The 20956-nt window shown below is 35.1% G+C and overlaps 1 protein-coding gene and 1 long non-coding RNA gene across 6 annotated transcripts in view; both read left to right on the forward strand.

Moving 5' to 3' along the window:
• The window catches only part of LOC149786051 (synaptotagmin-1-like), a 128626-nt gene that overhangs the window by 62869 nt on the left and 44801 nt on the right, over positions 1-20956 (forward strand). For all 4 annotated transcript variants that reach the window (XM_089976343.1, XM_089976342.1, XM_089976341.1 and 1 more), the window contains 2 exons: positions 12202-12408; positions 12985-13163. In XM_089976343.1, the coding sequence (XP_089832469.1) occupies positions 12213-12408; positions 12985-13163 (375 nt within the window). In that variant the 5' untranslated portion in view covers positions 12202-12212. The remainder of the gene's footprint in view (positions 1-12201; positions 12409-12984; positions 13164-20956) is intronic.
• LOC149786052 (uncharacterized) lies at positions 19412-20319 on the forward strand. 2 transcript variants are annotated; one of them, XR_016425186.1, is made up of 2 exons: positions 19412-19477; positions 19848-20319. It is a non-coding gene; the product is annotated as an uncharacterized LOC149786052 (long non-coding RNA). The 2 variants fall into 2 exon arrangements; XR_016425185.1 differs by having other exon boundaries at positions 19432-19752.

A 20956-nucleotide genomic window follows, 5' to 3' on the forward strand; every position in this document is an offset into this window, starting at 1 on the left:
TAGAGAGAAATTTACAGATTAAAAGATATAGATTTTTTATCTTTAAAACTGTTGCTTACTTCTGTCTAAAGCAAGCTTTTCTAATATAAAATTGAAATGTAAGTTTTTTGAAAACTTAGCTTTAAAGTTGTTTTACAAATTTAATTATTTAAATGTAATGCACCATATTTTTGACTTCAAGCTATTTATGCAACAAGTACAAATAGTACATAGTTGCTTTATTAGAGTATTATTTCATATTACTGACCAAACATTACTTTTTATAAAAAAATCAGATCTATACTTATAATTTATCACAGTGATATATATGGTCCAACTGCAAACAACATAGACCCAGATCTGTGTTGCATATTGTACCTGCAGATCAGGGTCTGATATTTGTTCTGTTAACTCCTAACAGACTACTGAGACCCAGATGTATGATGGCAGGTCAGGGTCCGTGTAGTTTTCAGTTGGGTCAGACTTCTAGGCAAGTACCTGTATATATGTAATCTTCAGAGTTGCACTACATTTCAGGACGGACATCATCTTACTGAATCAAGAAGTGGTAAAAGTAACTGGATGTTAAATTTGAAACTTATTTTAATCTTTACATTTGTAAAGGCTACAGTCTTTCAGGGTGGGATGGGATAGTGATTATCCATTCTTTTGATGGCTGTTGTTTTAATTAACATTCAGTGGTTTTGATGTGTGAGTTAACTGTCAAACAATCTAGATATAGCTTACAATTACACTAAATTTGCAATTTTATGGGTATTGTAGACTCCATTCATCACAGTCTGTATTTGGTTTTATGTGGACATTTTTATATAAAAATGTAAATTTCACTCAAATTTATTCTTTTTCGAACCCAGATAATTATGAAATGTTTGATGTAATGGTCTGCCTTGCAACCACATAAATTCTAAAGTATTGTATAGAGTGACATTGTTCCCGATATCCTCCACAAGATGTCGGAGTGCAGGGATGGTTTTTGTGAAATGGTCACTTGAGTGAATGGTGTTCTTGTTTGCTTAATATTAGTTATGTACATCTGAGGCATCAGCTTTGGAAATTTGATTCTAATTTAAACTCAGCTTTTTAGAATCAAATTTGATGGAATAATTTTTATATTTGTGAAGTTGTAAATTACTAGAAAACTAATTGAAACCCATCTGATACAGTTAACAATCTTACTGGATTTGCATCAGAGTATGACATTGTTTTCAAGCAGTGCATTTGAGATTGATAGGTAGATAGTGGCTTTGTTAAAGTTTGCATGAAATATCATATAGTGCCATTGATGAAAAGGATCTCATAATTATGTATTCAGTGTCATATTATAGCTAGAAATACACATACCCATTCAATTTGAAAGGTACAAGACATGGAACTATTTGTTTGTCATGTAAATTATCAGTAACAGTGTAATGCTCCAATATTTCAAGCTGACTCAAACTTTCCCATGCATGACACTATAACAGTACTATATAGCCATACTTGTGGTAATGTGCATTTAGATCTAATGCATACATTTATACATATCACTGTTTAAAGTTGTTGATGTGAGAGTCATCTCATTTCTGTTGTACATAATCTGTTACTGCAGCTTTTCTATGTGCAGCTAGCCTCCAATTGTGAATAAAGGGTTGTTAATTCAGTACTACAGAAAATCGTATAGGTTTAGTGTTTTTTTTTTAATGTAATGTTACATTTGAATTTCTTGTGACACTGGGATTTGTAATCTTTCCTTTTGAAAGGAGAAAAGTAACATAAATGCAAGCCTTGATAACATGAACAGTGCTGGTTGCTAGGAAACTATTGATTAGGTGCTGTTTCAGAATCATGAAACACTAGGAAGGTATTAAAGGGCTTGTGAGATTTGGACTTGTTTTGTAATGCTTGTGTTCGATCAATTACCATGTAACATGGCAGTTTACCTCAAGATGTTGAAAATTATACTAATGTGAAAATGGTTTGGTTTTGTGTGCTTTAACATCATTTTTCAGCTCAGAATAGAGTTAAGAATATTTGGTGGAGGAAGAATCTGGGAAAATCCTGGGAAGAACCTCTGATCCATGGGAAGTTACTGGCAAGCTTTCTTGCATACTCACATGATCATGCTAAAACACAAACCTACACGGACAGAGGGGCGATGTGTGAGTGATCTCTAAAGGCAAGCGTCTTAGACCACTCAGTCATCCAGGGCCCCTGATGGCATAAACAAATATGGCATAATGAAAGGATAGTGTTGAACTTGGTTAGGTCTATCAGCTAAAAAGTAGACAGTAAACTTCCAGAATTATAAGACCATTGATGACTCTATGGAGGTTGATTTTTAATTGGGAGGTTTTCACATTTCTGTTTGCTGTTTGACATGATAAGTGGAACTGGTTCAGTGCATAATAAATGAGTGGTATTAATTTGGGGTGGTCAGAAAGAGGGATTTGTACTATGATTGCTTCAGTGAATTGGAATTTTAAAGATAACATTATTGGATTTATAATGTAACTTGTATAAACCACTACTCAAGTAATTTCCTTATCTTTACAGAAGCTATGGTCTGTTTTGTAGTACATAATCTAATGTAACTGCACTGGGGGAATCAGACACACTAGGAGATTTTCTCTTTAATATTTAATTAGACTCCAATACTTATAGTTGTACATGCTGACTCCATGCACTGATGGTTGACCCTAGCTTATAGAAAGATCCTAGCAGACTTCAGGGAAAGCATTTCCTGAGAAAGCATTCCCTGAAGATCATTCTAGACTGATGTAGAGATAAACTTTTGGTCTGATTGTTTTAACTGCAGACCTTTAGCTAACCTTAGCATATCCAGAGGTCCATAACATCATTTACAGGAGTTATGACCCCTTATTACCTGACTTCGTAACAGTGGTCGCCACAAACTATGCTGCATTGCAGTTTGGCAGGCAGTTTTATATTCCAGCTTTATATGACATCATTTATAGGAGTCATGACCCCTGATTGCCAATCTTATTGACTGATTTCTTCAGCATTACTTTGTCAAGGATGGGTTGATTTTGACCAAGTTTGGTGTATAGCTTCATGGTGAGGAAACCTTGAATGATTTTTATTTCAGGCATTCCACAAGCAAGTGTTGTTTATTGCATCCATGGCCTCTGTCTATCCTACTGACTTTGCATTCTGTACCATAACTTTACTTCAGTGTGTTCGATTTCAACCAGATTTGGCATGCAGCTTGATATTGATCACAATTTGGGTAGCACTCTACAGTTTTGTATTTTGCATGGGTTATGTTTTTAAAGAAAACAAATTTCACAGATTTTCCTCACTGGTTTACTGGTTGGTTAAAAATCTTAATAGGTATTGTTAAAACAACTTTTACTTCGATTATTTTGGTGTATGATTGATGTGTGCAATTTGGGTTATACAGTATACAGCTTGGCCTTAGTTCAGATGTGCACCTATCAAAAATCTGCTGGTTCCTCTTGTTCATTTTCATGTCCTGGACTTCAGAGGTAAATTGTGAAAAAAGGAGCCAACTTTTTTTCAATACTTTTATATATAATTTATAATTTATTCATTACACTTTTGTTATTGTCTACTCTGGCAAAATTTGTTTCCCTTATTTTAATAACTGCTAATAATGGTGTACTTTAATCTAAGTGGGGATGATTTTTCAAGGACATGGGGTAGCAGCCATTTTGGTTTTAGCTGTTGCTTAGATTGTGTAGAATTTCCATATGCAAAGAATTTTGAGCCACAATACATGATAGCAACATGGAGGTTTGCCAGAATATCTCCATTGTGCATGTTGCAAATGCAAACACCTTCACCTTACACCTGTCACTCTCAGATGTTCATAATATCTGTTGAGCACCCCCTTGAATGAATTTAAATTCCAGTGTTCCATGACAGCATTTGCAAGAGTTATTCCCCTTGATTGCTTGTCCTCCTGACTTTGGCCTCTGTAGCAATTTTCTATTATGAAGGTTTGTTTAAATTTAAATCAGATTTTGGCATGCATCTTTATATTGATGAGACCTTGAATGAGTTTGATTTTGAGTTCCATTATGTCATTGTACATGAGTTATGCTCCTTAATTGAATGGCCTATTGTCTGTTCCTGAATTCTGCCTCAGATTACATGTCTGCCTTACTTTCTTGTTTGTGTCCTTCCATTACCAAGGATGGTTGGAACTCAGCGAGATGTGGCACATGACTTGATGTTGAAAAGTTATTGAATGGGTATCATTTCCACCATTCCACAATATCTTCTACTGGAGGTATGGTCCCTGATCACCCATTAAGGCCAACATAAGTTTACAGATGGATTTTAAACTTATTTTTTTATGCCTTGATACTGATAACACCTTGAATGAGTTCCAGCATTCCATATTGACATATAGAGGACTTGTTGTTCCTGAATGCCTGTTACCTATGGTTTCCCATGCCCTGCTTAGTCACTTGATGAGACTAGGGTCATCACTGTTGTTGTTCCTGAATAGTGTGTCTTTGTGCTTAATGTTGTAATCAATTACATGTAATATTTAAATTTTCTTGTGTATAACACTTACCCAAATGTCAGAGCAGAGTATCTACACAATGCATTGGCAGAACGGGATCTTTGACACATCATGATTTCTAAGTGAAATGCATAGACAGCTTTCAGATCTGGGTCAAAACTGGTCGTATTTGTTTGTACGTTTTGTTTGTGTAAATTTGGTAATAACTCATAACATTTCATTGTTTCTTTTAATGAGTACCATGTGTGATAGGATCAGTTAAACTAGTCTTACAGGTGCTGTCAACGAGAAATTGTCAGAATATAGAGGTAAAATGTGGAAATTTGAAAGAGAGAAAATTATACCCTTGTTGAATACTTGAGATAAACTGTATGCTTGTTGGTTTTGGTGATTATTCATAATGAAAGTTGGACTGTATATTTATCCATTTTTTTATGGAATACTTGCCTAATTTTTTTTATATATCTCTTTGCCATATTTTCTTATGTAAGACAAGCACAACTGCAGAGAACTTAGACTGAGATCTAGCATTGCATAATGTATTAGTAAATTAATGTTTCTGTTATTATACGAGTAGATGATTAGCATGATGTGAATGCTGATATGGGTCTATTCTGTATTTAAGCTATACAATAGTATGTCACTTTAACACTGTTCAAAGGAGACATAAAGGGGCCCCGAGTGGCCGAGTGGTCTAAAGCGCTTTCCATTACGGATCACTGCCATCTCACCTCTGTCTGCGTGGGTTCGAGTCTAGGATTCGGCTAACGTGGGTATGTGAGAAAGCTCGCCAGTAGCTTCTCATGGGTCGGTGGTTCTTCCTGCGGTTTTCCCGGGTTCTTCCTCCACCATTAATACTGGCCGCCATGCATAGCCTATCGTGTGCTCAAATATGGCGTTAAACCCAACAACAAAAAACAAAGGAGACATATAAATGTACTGTGTTCAAAGGAGACATATAAATGTACTGTGTTAAGTGAGGTCATCTTATACAGGGGTACATTATGTATACTACACTGATCCTGCAATATAGTGCTGTTCATGTTAGCCATGTAGTCTTATAGGTGAGGTTGCCTTATACTGGGGCAGAGATATGCTAAATGGTGATCTGTCACAGTAAAGCTGTTGAAAATAGCTATACAAATGGTCTGTTATAGGTTGAGGTCGTCTTATACTTTGTACATTTTACACTGATCCCTCACTTTAACACTGTTCAAGGAAGCCATAAAAGCTACTGTGTTATAGGTGAGGTTGCTATACTTGGGCACATTAAATAGTGGTCTGACGCTTTAGAACTGTCCAAAGGAGTCATGAAAATGTACTGTTATAGGTGAGGTTGCACATTAAATAGTGGTCTGACACTTTAGAACTGTCCAAAGGAGTCATGAAAATGTACTGTTATTGGTGAGGTTGCACATTAAATAGTGGTCTGACACTTTAGAACTGTCCAAAGGAGTCATGAAGATGTATTGTTATAGGTGAGGTTGCTATGCTGGGGTACATTATAAGTGATATGTCACTGTAACACTCTTCAAAGGAGCGATACAAATGTACTGTGTTGTAGTTGAGGTTGCTATACTGGGGTAAATTATAAAGTGATTTGACACAATTTGACTGTTCAAAGAAGCCGTACAAATGTACTGTTATAGGTGAGGTTGCTATACTGGGGTATATTATAGAGTGATCTGTCACTGTAACACTCGTCAAAGGAGCGATACAAATGAACTATATTGTAGATGAGGTTGCTATGCTAAGGTCAGTTATAAATCATTTGACACAATTAATCTGTTCAAAGAAGTCATACAAATGTACTGTTATAGGGCAGGTTACTATACTGGAGTAAATTATATAGTGATCCTCACTATAACACTGTTCAAAGAAGTCATACAAATGTACTGTTATAGGTCAGGTTACTATACTGGAGTAAATTATATAGTGATCCTCACTATAACACTGTTCAAAGAAGTCATACAAATGTACTGTTATAGGTGAGGTTGCTATACTGGAGTAAATTGTATAGTGATCCTCACTATGACACTGTTCAAAGGAGGTATACAAATGTACTGTGTTGTAGGTCATAATATAGGGTATGACCACGGTCAGAAATGGCATTGATCTCTTGCTTTGCTTTTCCTATACTAACCATTTGATTTTTTATGTACAGATTGAAGCTCCTTTATGCAAGTAATAGCAAGCCGTTATTACATTGGTACAGTTTCCTATTGATTTGAGGACTGTTAATCAAAGTCAGAGCTAGTACATTTTTTCTAATCTTCTTCCAAATCAGATAGTGCCTATTTTTGGTTATGGTATTGGAATATGTTTTATTTCATTCCATTAACAGTGTTGTGTCAGTTGACTTAGGACAAATGGTTGGTTAAATACAACTGCATCTTTATCACTTCTAAGATTTTATTACCTGCATCTTGCACATAATTTTTGTACACAGTTGTATTTTTTTTTGTGGGAGGCTGTTTACTACTATTGTTTTTGGGGGAAAAGGCACAAATGGTGTCAATAAACTGATGATCACATACTTAGATGAAAGACATGGTGTATGGATTAAGGTATGATGGCATGCTACAAAGAAAAATACTCAGTATTTTATATCTTGTTGAGTATTGAGATCAAACACAGTATAGAAACCTAATACTGCCTGACATATACAGAGTTCAGTCTGAAAATTTGATACATTGGAAATAGCATGCATAGTTTACAACAAAATTCTTGTCCAATCGATGGTAATTATTTTCAAGACACTTAATTGAGAAACATCTGGTATTTTTTTTTTTTAGAGGTAATTGATTTATCACCTCTGAAGAGATGGGGTATATATATACATGTACTTGTGTACAAGTTGAGAACAACTGTAAATAACAGACTCAGATCTGTTATTGCATCTGTTATTGCATAATGCACCAGCAGATCAGGGTCTGTGCTGTTCAAACTGATTACTCCAAACAGACTACGTAGATCCAGATCTGCGTTATGCAGTGGCACTTCTGGGTTTATGCAGTTTCCAGTTGGATCAGACCTTTAATTGAGTACATGTAGTTTTTATTGTAGAATATAAATTCAGTATGAGCCAGGTTTGAGTCTACCCAGAAAATAATCTGCTCATAGCCTAATTGTGCGTTATGCACAATCTTGTATGTATATAAATTAATGTGCTCAGAGAGAAACTTTTGACTTCATTGAAGAAATAAATGATCAAAATTATATATAAAAATATTCATTTAAAGTCATCTGTATTATATTGCATTAATATGATAATTTTCAATTCTGTTGGGTATAGATTTAAAAAGTTCTTTCAGATTCATGCATTATCCATTATAGTAATTTAAGATATGCATAAATCAATTTCCTCTTTGTCTACCATTAGCCCATACCTTGTAAATGGATAAAAGCTCAATTTTCACTGCTGAAATTACAGCCATACTGAAAGCATTGAATTATGCCTCACAAAAAAACAAATTTCATCATCTTTTCAGATTCTCTTTCCACACTGAAAACCTTGCAAATCCTCTGACAACCCATAACTATCCAAGATATTACAGAAACATGAAGGGGCCCCGAGTGGCCGAGTGGTCTAAAGTGCTCACCATTACGGATCACTGCCATCTCACCTCTGTCTGCATCGGTTCGAGTCTCGGATTCGGCTAATGTGGTTATGTGAGAAAGCTTGCCAGTAGCTTCTCGTGGGTCGGTGGTTCTTTCCGGGGTTTTTCCGGGTTCTTTGTCCACCATTAATACTGGCCGCCATGTATAGCCTATTTTGTGCTGAAAAGATGCGTTAAACCCTACAACAACAACAACAACAGAAACATGATGTTCTCATGTACTCTGAGAAAAGTATTCTGTACAGTTGGCTGCCTAGTCACATTGGTATAAAGGCTTACTCGGGGCCCCTCGTCTCATACTGAGATGAGGTGGTATTGTGCTGATCGTGTATTGGACATTCACACTGAGTCATGCATAACTACTGAAGAGAGAACCTTGACCTTTGTGTGTGGTATTCCATATGCTGACTCTAAATAGTGTACAAATCAGCCATTGCTTACTGATAGGGGAGTGATGGGGCCCCGAGTGGCGAAGTGGTCTAAAGCGCTCTCCGTTACGGATCACTGCCATCTCACCTATGTCTGCGTGGGTTCGAGTCTTGGATTTGGCCAATGTGAGAAGGCTTGCCAGTAGCTTCTTGTGGGTCAGTGGTTCTTTCTGGGTTTTCCTGGGTTCTTCCTTTACCATTAATACTGGCTGCCATGTATAGCCTATCATGTGCTGAAAAATGGCGTTAAACCCTACAACAACAGCAACAACTGATATGGGAGCACATGCTTGTGGAGTGTGTTGACTTACACCCTGTGAGATGGAAGCATTTTCTTGTCATCTGCATTGTATGTCAACTTAAACTCTGTGAGATGGAAGCATTTTCATGTCAACTGGATTGTGGAAACTGATGATGTGTTACCCAAGAAAATCTTTCTTTTCTTGAGGGAATATGGCTTATATAACAAGTTTTGACCAATGTTTTAAGGATTTTAGATTGTCATCTTTGTCTTTTATTTTATATACATTTTATAGAATTTAAATACTTAGTTTTTTTTTATGTTGTGCTTTATTTACCTGTTTTGGAAGTTTTTATCATCCTTGAGATTTTGTTCAATTCAGTTTTACATTTGTTGAAATTTACATTTAGTTGGTACCATATTGCCATTATTGTGCTGAAGTGGCATAAAGTGTTTCTACACAGACACACACACACATGCACACAAACACACACACACACACACGCGATGATGATGAACTTAAAAAATTTCTAACTACAGTTTCAAAGAAAAGACAGACTTTTCCAAAAGGGTGATAGACTTCTTGTTTACATCAGGAATGGCATTTATTTCAATTGAGGAATTTGGTATGGAAATAATCTGGCTAAAAATGAGACATAATTTCTAAATTATTGTATTAGGATATATATATATATATATATATATATATATATATATATATATATATATATATATATATATATATATATATATATATATATACCACCGAACACTGCCAATGCTTGGTATACTATTTTTCAAAATAAGCTTGAAACTGTTTATATAGGAAACAAAGAAGTCTGTTAAGTAGGTGACTTCAATTACAATGTGCTTTATGATACCAGTCAAAGCTGGATTAAAACCATGAAATCCCTGACTTATCAACAGCTAGTTCATGTACCCACTTTAAAGATAACAAGGGTATTTGAAACACTAATTGATCACATCTGTACTAACAAAAGTTGCTGACAGTATTATAGAAGTTGCAATTCCCCAATATTCCACAGAGATCTTTATCCTATATCTTGTACATATCATCACAGATATATCAAGTTTTGATTAATGAAAAGATTCAGTGAAAATATTCCTTTAAGAACTGAAAGATTATCCCTTGGTCAGTAATTGAATGTTTTGATGACCCATCAGATGCCAAGACTCGACATCTAGAAAGATATGTGTACTGACACCCTGAACACTCCTATTAATTTCAGGAGAGCCAAGCAACAAAATCAACCAGATTGGATTACAGGTAATATACTGAATGCTTTTAAAAGAAACAATATTTCATAAATTAAAAGATACAATTACAAATTATGGAGAAAAGAGTTGAGTCAGTGATTCAAAATGCAAGAGAAACTTACTATTCTGCTAAAGTATCGGGTAATATTACAAAAAATAATCCTAGAAAACTCTGGAAAACCTTCAATGACTTGAGAGGCCAATCTGTCAGTAACCCGCCAGTTACATGTATTAGTGATAAAAATGGTGATATTTAATAAGAACCTTTTGAAATTGCAAATGCATTCAATGATTACTTTGTGAATATAAATGAAAAACTTGTGGATCTCACAGCTCATATAAAAATTTTCAATGATGAATTAAATGAGCATATTTCTTAAACACTTAGCAAAGAAAAGTGCTTCCAAATACCTAAAATAAGTCTTGAAATCATTTTAAATGAATTAGACAAACTTGATGTCAGAACAGCTCCAGGTCTAGATAGTATAAGTGCTAAATTCCTGAAACTCTCGTCTCAGTTGATTGCACCTTCATTTAATGTAAATATATCTTCAGTCTAAGTATTTCCACAGGTATTTTTCCAAACAGGCTAAAACTGGTGAAAGTAACTCCAATACTTAAGAAAGGAGATCTTTATGATATGAATAACTATAGACCTATATCAGTTTTATCATCGCTTTCAAAGATATTAGAAAGACATGTTTGTAATGAATTTAGAAACTACATGGAATCATTGATGTACTACATTCATGACCATCATGCTTCCATGAAGGATATTCATGCCAGACTACACTAACTAGTAGTGTGGATGATTAGTTTACAGCAAGGCATCAAGGTAACATTGTAGGCACAGTGTTTCTTGACCTTACAAAGGCTTTTGACCTTGAAAATCACAAAATCCTGCTGGAAAAGCTCAGCATATATTAAGTTAACCATGAAAACTTAACTTGGTTTCAAACCTATCTTGAAGGCAGACAACAAGTTTCTGTTTTAGATAAACTTTCGGATAAGAAAATGATAAAGTCAGGTGTTCCACAAGCATCAGTTCTTCCAGCATTATTCTTTCTGTTGTACATCAATGATTTACCATATCACATTGAGCTATCCACCACCAGTATGTTTGGAGATGACATGACATAATATAACATTGGATCAACAGGTGATGAGATTTAGTGCTAAATTAAATAAAGATTTGGTAAAAATAAATAATTGGTGCAAGCATCATGGTATGAAGATAATGCAGCCAAATCAAAAGCCATGATCATAGGTAGTTGAGCAAGAGTAAAAGCAGACAAAAATGATTTAAAAGTAATGATAAAAGAAATGGATATACAACAGTATGAAAGTGAAAGACAATATCTTGTGCTGGGATCAAGACAGACAATATGTTGTGCTTGAAAATACAAGTTGATAAGGTCATTAAAAAGGTTAACTCACTGCTTTATCTCTTGAACAGAATAAAATCATTTCTCCCTCAAGAACAGAGAAAGTTATTCTACAATGCATATATCATGCCACACATAGAAATGTTGTTCTCTGTGGCATAATAGTAAAGAAATCAGGAACGATTACTGACAATTTACACGCATGCACGTGTGCATGTATGCACACACACACACTGTAAGCCATGGTTTATTTTGGAGTTTTTAGTATAACCATAGTTACTTACATCATGGGTACAACTGCAGACAACATAGACTCTGATCTGCCATTACATAATGTGTCAGCAGATCATGTTCTATGCTGTTTGTTCTGTAGATTACTCCTTATAAACTACTTATATCCATCTCTGATGGTGCATTACGTGATGGCAGATTAGAGTCTATTAGTGTTTGCAGTTGAACCAGACTTATATGCATGTAAAGATTGTATTTCATTTGTGGCATCTGCCATGTTCATTCAGCAGGAGTCCCGTGTGATTTAAGGATGAACTAAATCACTTTACTAGTTCTATACCACAGTACAAATTAAAATATTAAGGCCTTGGTCATTCTAGAAGAAGAGGATAGTCCAGGGGATATTAATGGCCTTGGTTTCCATGGAGACCAGTTTTTGGAATCAGAACTTAAGCCTGCCCTATTGACAGAGTTGTATTTGATATATTCCCAGTCACTTCATAATAATTTTTTTTTCTTTCTCCAGACTTTGTGCTAATGCCACTGGTAGCAATGGATGCACTGTCACGCTGGCTGCGTGATGCCGTAGAGGGAACAGATGTCACCCAGGGGTCAGCTGATAGAAATCTAGCAGGTGTTACAGAGAGCAACCCAAATGGTGGGCCGACTACAGAAGCCACAAAAACAGGACTGGCAAAATATGGAGACATGCTAAAAGATGAAATTCTTAAACGTATGTCACTTTCTTATATAGTTTCTGCTTGCTTCAGTATTGTTCTGTAAGTAATCAATTGCTGTGCTGAAAATACAATAAGCTGAATGCTGTTTGGTTTTACTTAACTCTTGGAATTGATGCTTCCAGGTTGCTGTCTTTTATTAAATTAAATTTTACATTCTAATGTTGAATTTGATACTTCTCACAGGATTTTACCACGATACTTGTTGGGATTCTTTTTTGGTAAATAAATTTAAATTTGATATAATTGTGCTCTTGATATTCTTTGCTGAAAGTGTAGAGATTTTAAGTGTTTAAAATTATTCTTTGTACCTTAAAATTGCTGGTTATGGAGTACTGTAATAAAAAAGCACATTTTTTTCTTCAAATTTAACGAGATCTTTGAACTATTAGAGAGTAAACTTTTTTCAATGATTTGATCATGAAAACTCTAAATCAGTAATTACAGCAAGGGGTTAATTTTTATTTATAGATATATTACAGGTACCTGTTGATTGTAAGGATTGTATGGTGTAGAATGGTCCCCTTACTGTTATTTGAAAGACTTGATACGATCCACTTTCATGATTTCAGTTCCAATCTGGGCATTAGTACTGATATGTGCTGGAGCCCTCCTGATACTTGTATGCTGTGTGTACTGTGTGTGCAAAAGATGCTGCAGGAAGAAGAAAAAGAAGGAGGGGAAGAAGGGTCTAAAGGGGACAGTTGACCTTAAGAGTGTCCAGCTGCTTGGCAGTGCTTACAAAGAAAAGGTGAGCTTGAAGAATAGGACCTGGTAATATACTTGCTTTTGCTTTCTTCTTGTCCTATGATCAGTCTTGTGTTAGCCTGCATTGAAGATAAGTTTGTTATCACACTTTGAATTCTTTGCATTCCACCACTGTAATGATTGCATACCAGAGCCATTGATAAATTTCAACATCTCACACCATGAGCCAGTTGTAAATCGCACCATCCTATATTATGAGACAATAATCAATCTCACAATCCATCCTACATCATGAGCCATTGATCTTTCTCACTATCAAACACTATCTCACCATCATACATCAGGAGTCATTGATAAATCTCACCTTCTACCATGAGCCAATAATCAATCTCACCATCATACATCATTAGCCATTGATCTTTCTCACTATCATACACCAGCTCACCATCATACATTAGAAGTCATTGCTAAATTTCACCTTCTACCTTGAGCCAATAATCAGTCTCACCATCCTACATCATGAGTTATTGATCTATTCATTGATTGATAAATCTCACCTTCTACCATGAGCCAGTAATCAATCTCACCATCCTATATCATGGGTCATTGATCTATCCATTGATAGATAAATCTCACCTTTTCTGTCGTGAGCCAGTAGTCAGTCTCACCAGCCTACATTATGAGTCATTGATATATCTAAATATCTTACACCATGAGCCTTTGATCAATTCCACCATTGCACATCAAAACCTATTTTTAAAACTCGTCTTCTATAATGAACCAATCGGTCTTACCATCCAACATCATATGCTTTGTATTTATCTCACCATCCGACATCATATATTGTCTGCCATTGATCAATATCAAGATCCAGAATCTGGCCCGATTGATCAATCTCAACCCCTATGTTATGAACAAATTGATCAATCTCTTCATTAGGGCTGTCAAAAATCACGAAAAACCAACCCGGGTACCCGTTGCGAAATTTAACGGGTACCCGGGTACCCGTTAGCACATGAATGACATGTACAACCGTAGACCAACTAATTGTTATCCCCATTTCTTTAATATTTTATATGGCGATAGAGGCTAACCGTGTAATGCACTACTCGGTCTGATGCGTCCGCACTGATGTAGCTGCGAATGATCTGATCGCACGCTATTAATTAATAAATTTATTTAGAATGACCTTTGTACACAGATGGTAGGTATAATCCAACTTTTAATGATCACTGTGATCAGCCGCGTTAAATCCTTTAGAACACTCACCTTTTTTTAAAGTATAAGTCCTTGTTAGAACAGACCACGTTTATTCATCGGCTTTTGACCGCAGATTTGAATTACCCACGCATGCGTGTAAAGCAGCTTTATCACATGTCAAGAGTAATGCATTAAAACCGTCTTTGTGTGTGTGTGTGTGTGTGTACGAAGATTTCAAGGTGTCTAGGTGATAATTGTTCATAATATAAATTGTGGGATTTCTTCGACATGTGTGTTCGGAAATCAAAGGTATCCATCTGGATTTCATTAAAAGAGCACGCAATGTACCGATCATTTAGCACCCACAATCAATAGTTATCGTCTACAAAGAGGTTTATTACCTGTAGAACAATGCTATGTTTTAACCTTGGTATATAATGCCTCGGGGATAACGGTTTGTCCTGTTGCACAATGCCAATGAATTTTATTAATCCAAACAGACTCTCTGATGTATTGTTTGTTTATATTAAGCAGGGATCTGGTTTCTAATTAAAGCCATAGCTGTCACACCTGTTTGAAGTGGTTGGCGAGTGTGGCGATATTTTTTTACGGGTACCCGCGTTTACGTTTCAATACCCGGGTTTTTCAATACGGTCAGGTACCCGGGTACCCGAGTACCCGTTGACAGACCTACTCTTCATCCTTCATGAACCATTGATCAATCTCACCATTCTACTTTATGCTGAATACTTGTTATGATCCGTTGATCATCTTTCCATCCTTCATCTTGAACCAGTGATCAGTCACACCATCCTACTTCATTCCGAATACTTGTTATGATCCATTGATCATCTTCTCATCCTTCATATTGAGCCAGTAATCAGTCTCACCATCCTATATTATGAGTTATTGATCTATTCATTGTTTCATAAATCTCACCATCCTACTTCATGCCAAATACTTGTTCATGGGTCAAATACTTGTTCATGGGCCGAATACTTGTTCATAGGCTGAATACTTGTTCATGGGCTGAATACTTTTTCATGGGCCAAATACTTGCCCATGGGCCGAATACTTGTTCATGGGCTGAATACTTCTTCTTCGGCAGTGGCTTTATGTATCATCTTTCTACATTTGACAAAGTGTTTGATAAAATCAGAGAAGCTTGCACAAGAAAACAAGCTATGGGAAATTGCTTTTAACTGAACATGCTTGCAAGATGGCAGTGCTTGATTTGAAGCAAGATTTTGCATTAAAGTTGAATATAAGAAATCTTTTATGAAAAGATTGTAGCACACCAAAGACACTAAAGTAGCATCTCATCTGGTTTCTTTGTTAGCTCTACTGGTCATAGACCATGAGAACTTATGGGATAGTCTTTTGTCTGTTTTCTGTTAGCTGCCTGTCCATTAGCAAAAGTTTATCTGTTACTTCCAAACTATTTGGAGGATTGTCATGAAGCTTTGCACACAAACATTCATCGAATGGTCTAGTCATTTCAGAATGAAAATGGTGCTGCTCACACATCCAGAACTCCATCATGTTGACCATCTTACAAATCTTGTTATTGCTACTCCTCAATATGGGCTTTTCACTTAAAAACTTCTTATATGGTATCAAGTTGGTCCTGAAGGAATATAATGCAAATCTGATGTCCAATATTGTCACCACAGTAGTCATCTTGAAAATCTTGTTATTGCTACTCCTGAATGAATGGTCATATCAACATGGGGTTTTACTCAAGGACTTCTTATGATGTCTAGATAGTCCTAAATAAAAATTGCTGCTTTGATATCCAATGAAAATCGTGCTGACCCGACTTCAAATATGGCAGTAATGGTGTTCTTGAAATTTTTCTGTTTTTGCTGTTTCTCCTGAATGGATGGTCATATCAGCCTGGTGTTTTCACCAGAAGACTTATTATAAGTATAGCTGGATATAAATGAAAAATGGTGTTACTTGAACATCCAATATGGCCACCAAAGTGACCATCTTAAAAATCTTGTTATTGTGTTCTCATGAAGAAATGGCTATGTATCAGCATGTTTTTTTTATATACAGAATTACTTCTTATAATGTATAATTGGTCCTCAACATGGTGTTTTCATCAGAAGACTTCTTGTAGTGAATTGTCAGATCCAATTGAAAATGGTGCAACTTGCACATCCAGTATGGCCACCACAATGACCGTCTTAAAAAATCCTGTTATCATGTTTCCCAAATGGTTGGTTGTATCAGCATGGGGATTTTCCTAAATGACTTTTTATTATGCTTACTTATCCTCAATGAAAATGGTTCTGCTCAGATATTCATTGCCACCACATGGATGATCTTGAAAATCTTGTTATCGCTACTCCTGCATTAATGGTCAAAATGCATGGGGTTTTCACTGAGAGACTTCATATAATGTCTGATTGGTCCTAAATGAAAATGGTTTGATCTGACTTCCAATATGACCACTACAATGACCATCTTGAAAATGTTGATTTGCTGCTTCTCCTAGATGGTTGGTAATATTTTATGGAAATTGTGCCAATTTGTTATCCAGTATGTCCACCTTGGCAGCCATCTTGAAAATCTTGTTTTTGTTTCTTCTACAAATTAGAAAATCATATCAACTTTGCTTTTCCACCGAAAGACTTCTTATAAAATCTGGTGGTACTAATTCAGAATGATGCCAATCTGAGATCCAAATCTTATTTTGAAAATCTTGCTATTGCTGAATAATATTAGAGAAGATTTCAATTAAAAGGAATTTCCTGGAAATTCCCTTCTGTGAATAGAATATCAGTTCCTTTGAGGAACTTTAAAAAAAATAAGGGTTGATGTAAAATGACAGAATCTGAATAAGGTAAATACTAGTAGATCAATAGTCATGGCAATTGCCTAATTTGGAATTAAATTAATATCAGAAAGCAAAGTTTTGGTCCTAAGTTTGTTTTCAAAGTTTTTTTCTTCTCTAGCACACATTTTCTTAGGTTAATTTTGAAATGTTTTATAATTTAACTCATTGATATTTGGTTGGTATTATTGAGCATTTGTCACAGTCTTAATATTTCTATATATCTGCACTTGAACTTGAGTGTACAACCTTCTAAAATTTCTGTATAATAAATGCTTTCATAAAAATTAATCTATAATCATCTCTCCCTCTTTGTAACATCCTTGGTTATAATGTAATCACAGGTATAATGTGGTGTTGCTATTGACAATTTGAGCTAAGTTGTATTTACTTTAAATTAATTTATAAAATGTAAGATAAATGGGTTGAAAGAAAACAACATGAAGCTTATACCCAAACCAAAATGCATCCTTGCTGAAAGCTTGTGGCAAGCTTGCGATAAGCTAGTTTGATGCTTATAAGCTAACATGGATGTTTGCGCAAGCTTGTACAAGCAAGTGCAGGCTTAGGCAAGATAGCTGGATATAACCGCAAGCTTGCACAAACTTGCGCAAGCTTGTACAAGCTTTCTTGTTTGCTTCAGAAATTAAAACTAGCTTGCACAAGCTTTCTTGTTTGTTTCATAAAGTAAAACTAGCTTGTGCAAGCTTACTTGTTTTCTTCAGAAAGTAAAATTAGCTTGCGCAAGCTTGTTTTCTTCAGAAAGTAAAACTAGCTTGCGCAAGCTTTCTTGTATGTTTCAGAAAGTAAATTTAAACTAGCTTGCAACAAGTTTCTTCATATATATATATATATATATATATATATATATATATATATATATATATATATATATATATATATATATATATATATCCATTGCTTGTGAAAGTTTGAGACCATGTATCCAAGTAGCAGGCACCATCACTGTCACGCCCCTACGAAAACAAAGTCATGACTTGATGAACAATCATGAAGTGTTCATGAAAGTTCCTCAAGTAAGTTCATGAACTTCAAGAATTTTGATGAATCATGTACTTGAAGTTCATGAACACACTGATGAATTTTTATGAACTATTATAATATCTTTGAAGTTCCTGAAATGTCATGAACTAATGGTTCATGAACAATTCAAGTACTTTGATGCAATACCATGGTATTTCTTAAAAAAATGTATATTAAATATCTATATCATTATATTCATAAAATGTTCATGAATATTTATCATACAAACTTATCACAATATTAGTGAAATTTAAATAAAGGTGAATTTTTTCTTCTTTTTTTAAAATGATGTACTGTATAAATGTTCATACAGATCTTTAATTCAATACTTGTTTACTTAACCTGAGTATTTCTGGATTAATATGGGAAAATATTTTCTGGCCAGCATCAACAAAATGTATTTGCTTTGAAAAGCTTTCAATGACTTTGTCCTAACGTTTTTTTTCTTCTCTCCATTACTGTTATAAACTGCATATTCTATTGACTTAGCCACTGGTTGCCAATCTGCAGTAAAAACCGAAATATATTAACAACGATTATTCTGATTGGATGACTTTGAAAAAAGACGTGATATGATTGGTTAATATACGCGCGCGATTTCAACAGTTAAGCTTCCTCAGAAACCAAAGATCATGCAGACCGTTAGGCAAAAACCTCGAACAAAAACCGTGGACTCCATGGAATGGACAGATGAGAATATTTTCAATATCATTTTTTTAAAGTAAGTAGAAGTGCAGAGAAGCGACTTTGAAGAATGTGAAGGAAATGATTTGGTGAGAGCAAAATTAGGCGGAAAAGCGTACCAAGCCCGGATGTCCAGAATTACGGTGAGTATCTTTTTCTTGGTCATTCGTGATTATTTCAGTAGAAGTTATATGGATATTTTATTGGTTTATATATGTCATCATATTATTTATAACCAAGCTAAATGACACGATTTTGTTCAGACCTAATTTAAACTTGCTCATCGAAGTTTTGAAAATCACTAAACATTATCACCCCCACCCCCCCCAGTTCTCGATACCAGACGTGGTTCGATATCGATAGGAGTTGAGATGTTCGAGATCGTTTTCTTTTACATGACATCACTATTTCTATAATCTGATGTAATTTCGTAATTTAAAAAAAAAACCTTAAGAAAATAGTTAATGCGTGAAACTGTTCACAATAAAAGTGCAGATAACAACGTGATGAAACCGGAAGCAGCTATACGCAACATGCGGAGTCGGAGTGGTTGCATTAGTGACATACTAAGGGCCTATACCACACAAGTCTGGCGTTTTATCAATAAAAAATGGCGAAAATATTTGAAAGCATGAAATAACCGTTATCTGTAATATATACGGTTATTTAGTGTAACGGTGTTGTCAAAAAAAATGTCATATTTTACTGAATAAAACATATAAAACATCCGTCTCCTGTGACTATACCTATGGCTAGACAGATTCAGTTAATATAAAACAGTGACAAAATTCTGCAATAATATAAATGCTCAGTATTATGTGTAAGGGATTAAATCATTTTTGAGTTGGATCATATTATTCCAGTAAGTAAAGTGGGGTACAATGATAATGTGCTAAAAGCTAAAAACAATGTTGATCAGAGATTATCTGTAATTAACTAACTTTACCTTTTTTTCAGACCAGACAGCAGAAAAGTAAAATTGTTAGAGGATGAAGTTTGTAGGTTAAGGATGAAAATTTGAAAACTGGAGGATTCAGGATGGAAGAGACATTAAATTGTGACTGCTGCAACAATGTTAAAGATCCAAACAGTAATCAGATGGAACAGCTTAAGTTGCAGAAGGAGACATTCAGTAGTGACAATGGACAGGATTTGATTAAATTATAGACCCTGAACATCTTCACAAAAGAGTTATCAGACAGGTCAGTCTCTGGAAGAAGATTGGTCAGGAGAAACCCCAGCTGAAAGACAGCCCCATGACGATGAAATATGCTTCAACAGTTGATTGCAGGCAACTGCCCCAATATCTCTTGAACATTTTTCAAAGAAAAATTACAGAACATACAAAAAGTGTTGCTAAGGGTAAAAAAAAAAGAATATCACTTGTCAGTTTAAATTTATCTGAAATCAAATACAGTTTTTAAGATAATATGTTGCATTTTATACTGTATCAACCCCATCCCCCATCTAAGGTTATTGTATGATTCAGGATGAATAGGTATTTGTGACTTGTCAGGTTATCATATTTTGTTTTATAGGCACTGTTCGTGAAGTCATGAATCATTGAGAAACTTTGTTCATCATAGTTCATGAATATGTTCATGCACTTGTTCATGAATGATGATGATCCAATTTGTGGACTGTTTTCAATTCATGCACATTCTAGAATAATTCATGAACCTTTTGATGAACTTTCATGAATGGTTCTTGAACCAAGTTCATGAACAGTTCATTCATTATTCATGATCATTTCATAGGGGTGTGACACTTGCAGCTAGGGGAACACATAAAGCTTCTGCAGCCTTGGGTAAGCTTGCAGTAAATGAATAAACTTGAACAATGGAATTAAACTTAATGTTTTGGCAGAACAGATTTGTTTTCCACTGCATTGCAACTATAAGATTGCATTATTTAATCATTAAATATGCAGATTACTTCATTGGAATGAAGTAAAACTTTGCAATATATTATGATAATTTGGTCCACCAGGAGCAGTTGAGTCTAAAATGCATTTTTGGACAGGGGCCTTCGGACTCCCAGACCCCCCCCCCCCCTTTCACATTTTC

The sequence above is a fragment of the Sinohyriopsis cumingii genome, chromosome 12 (genome assembly GCF_028554795.1).
Source record: "Sinohyriopsis cumingii isolate HCF-2022 chromosome 12, ASM2855479v2, whole genome shotgun sequence".
Lineage (NCBI taxonomy): Eukaryota > Metazoa > Mollusca > Bivalvia > Unionida > Unionidae > Sinohyriopsis > Sinohyriopsis cumingii.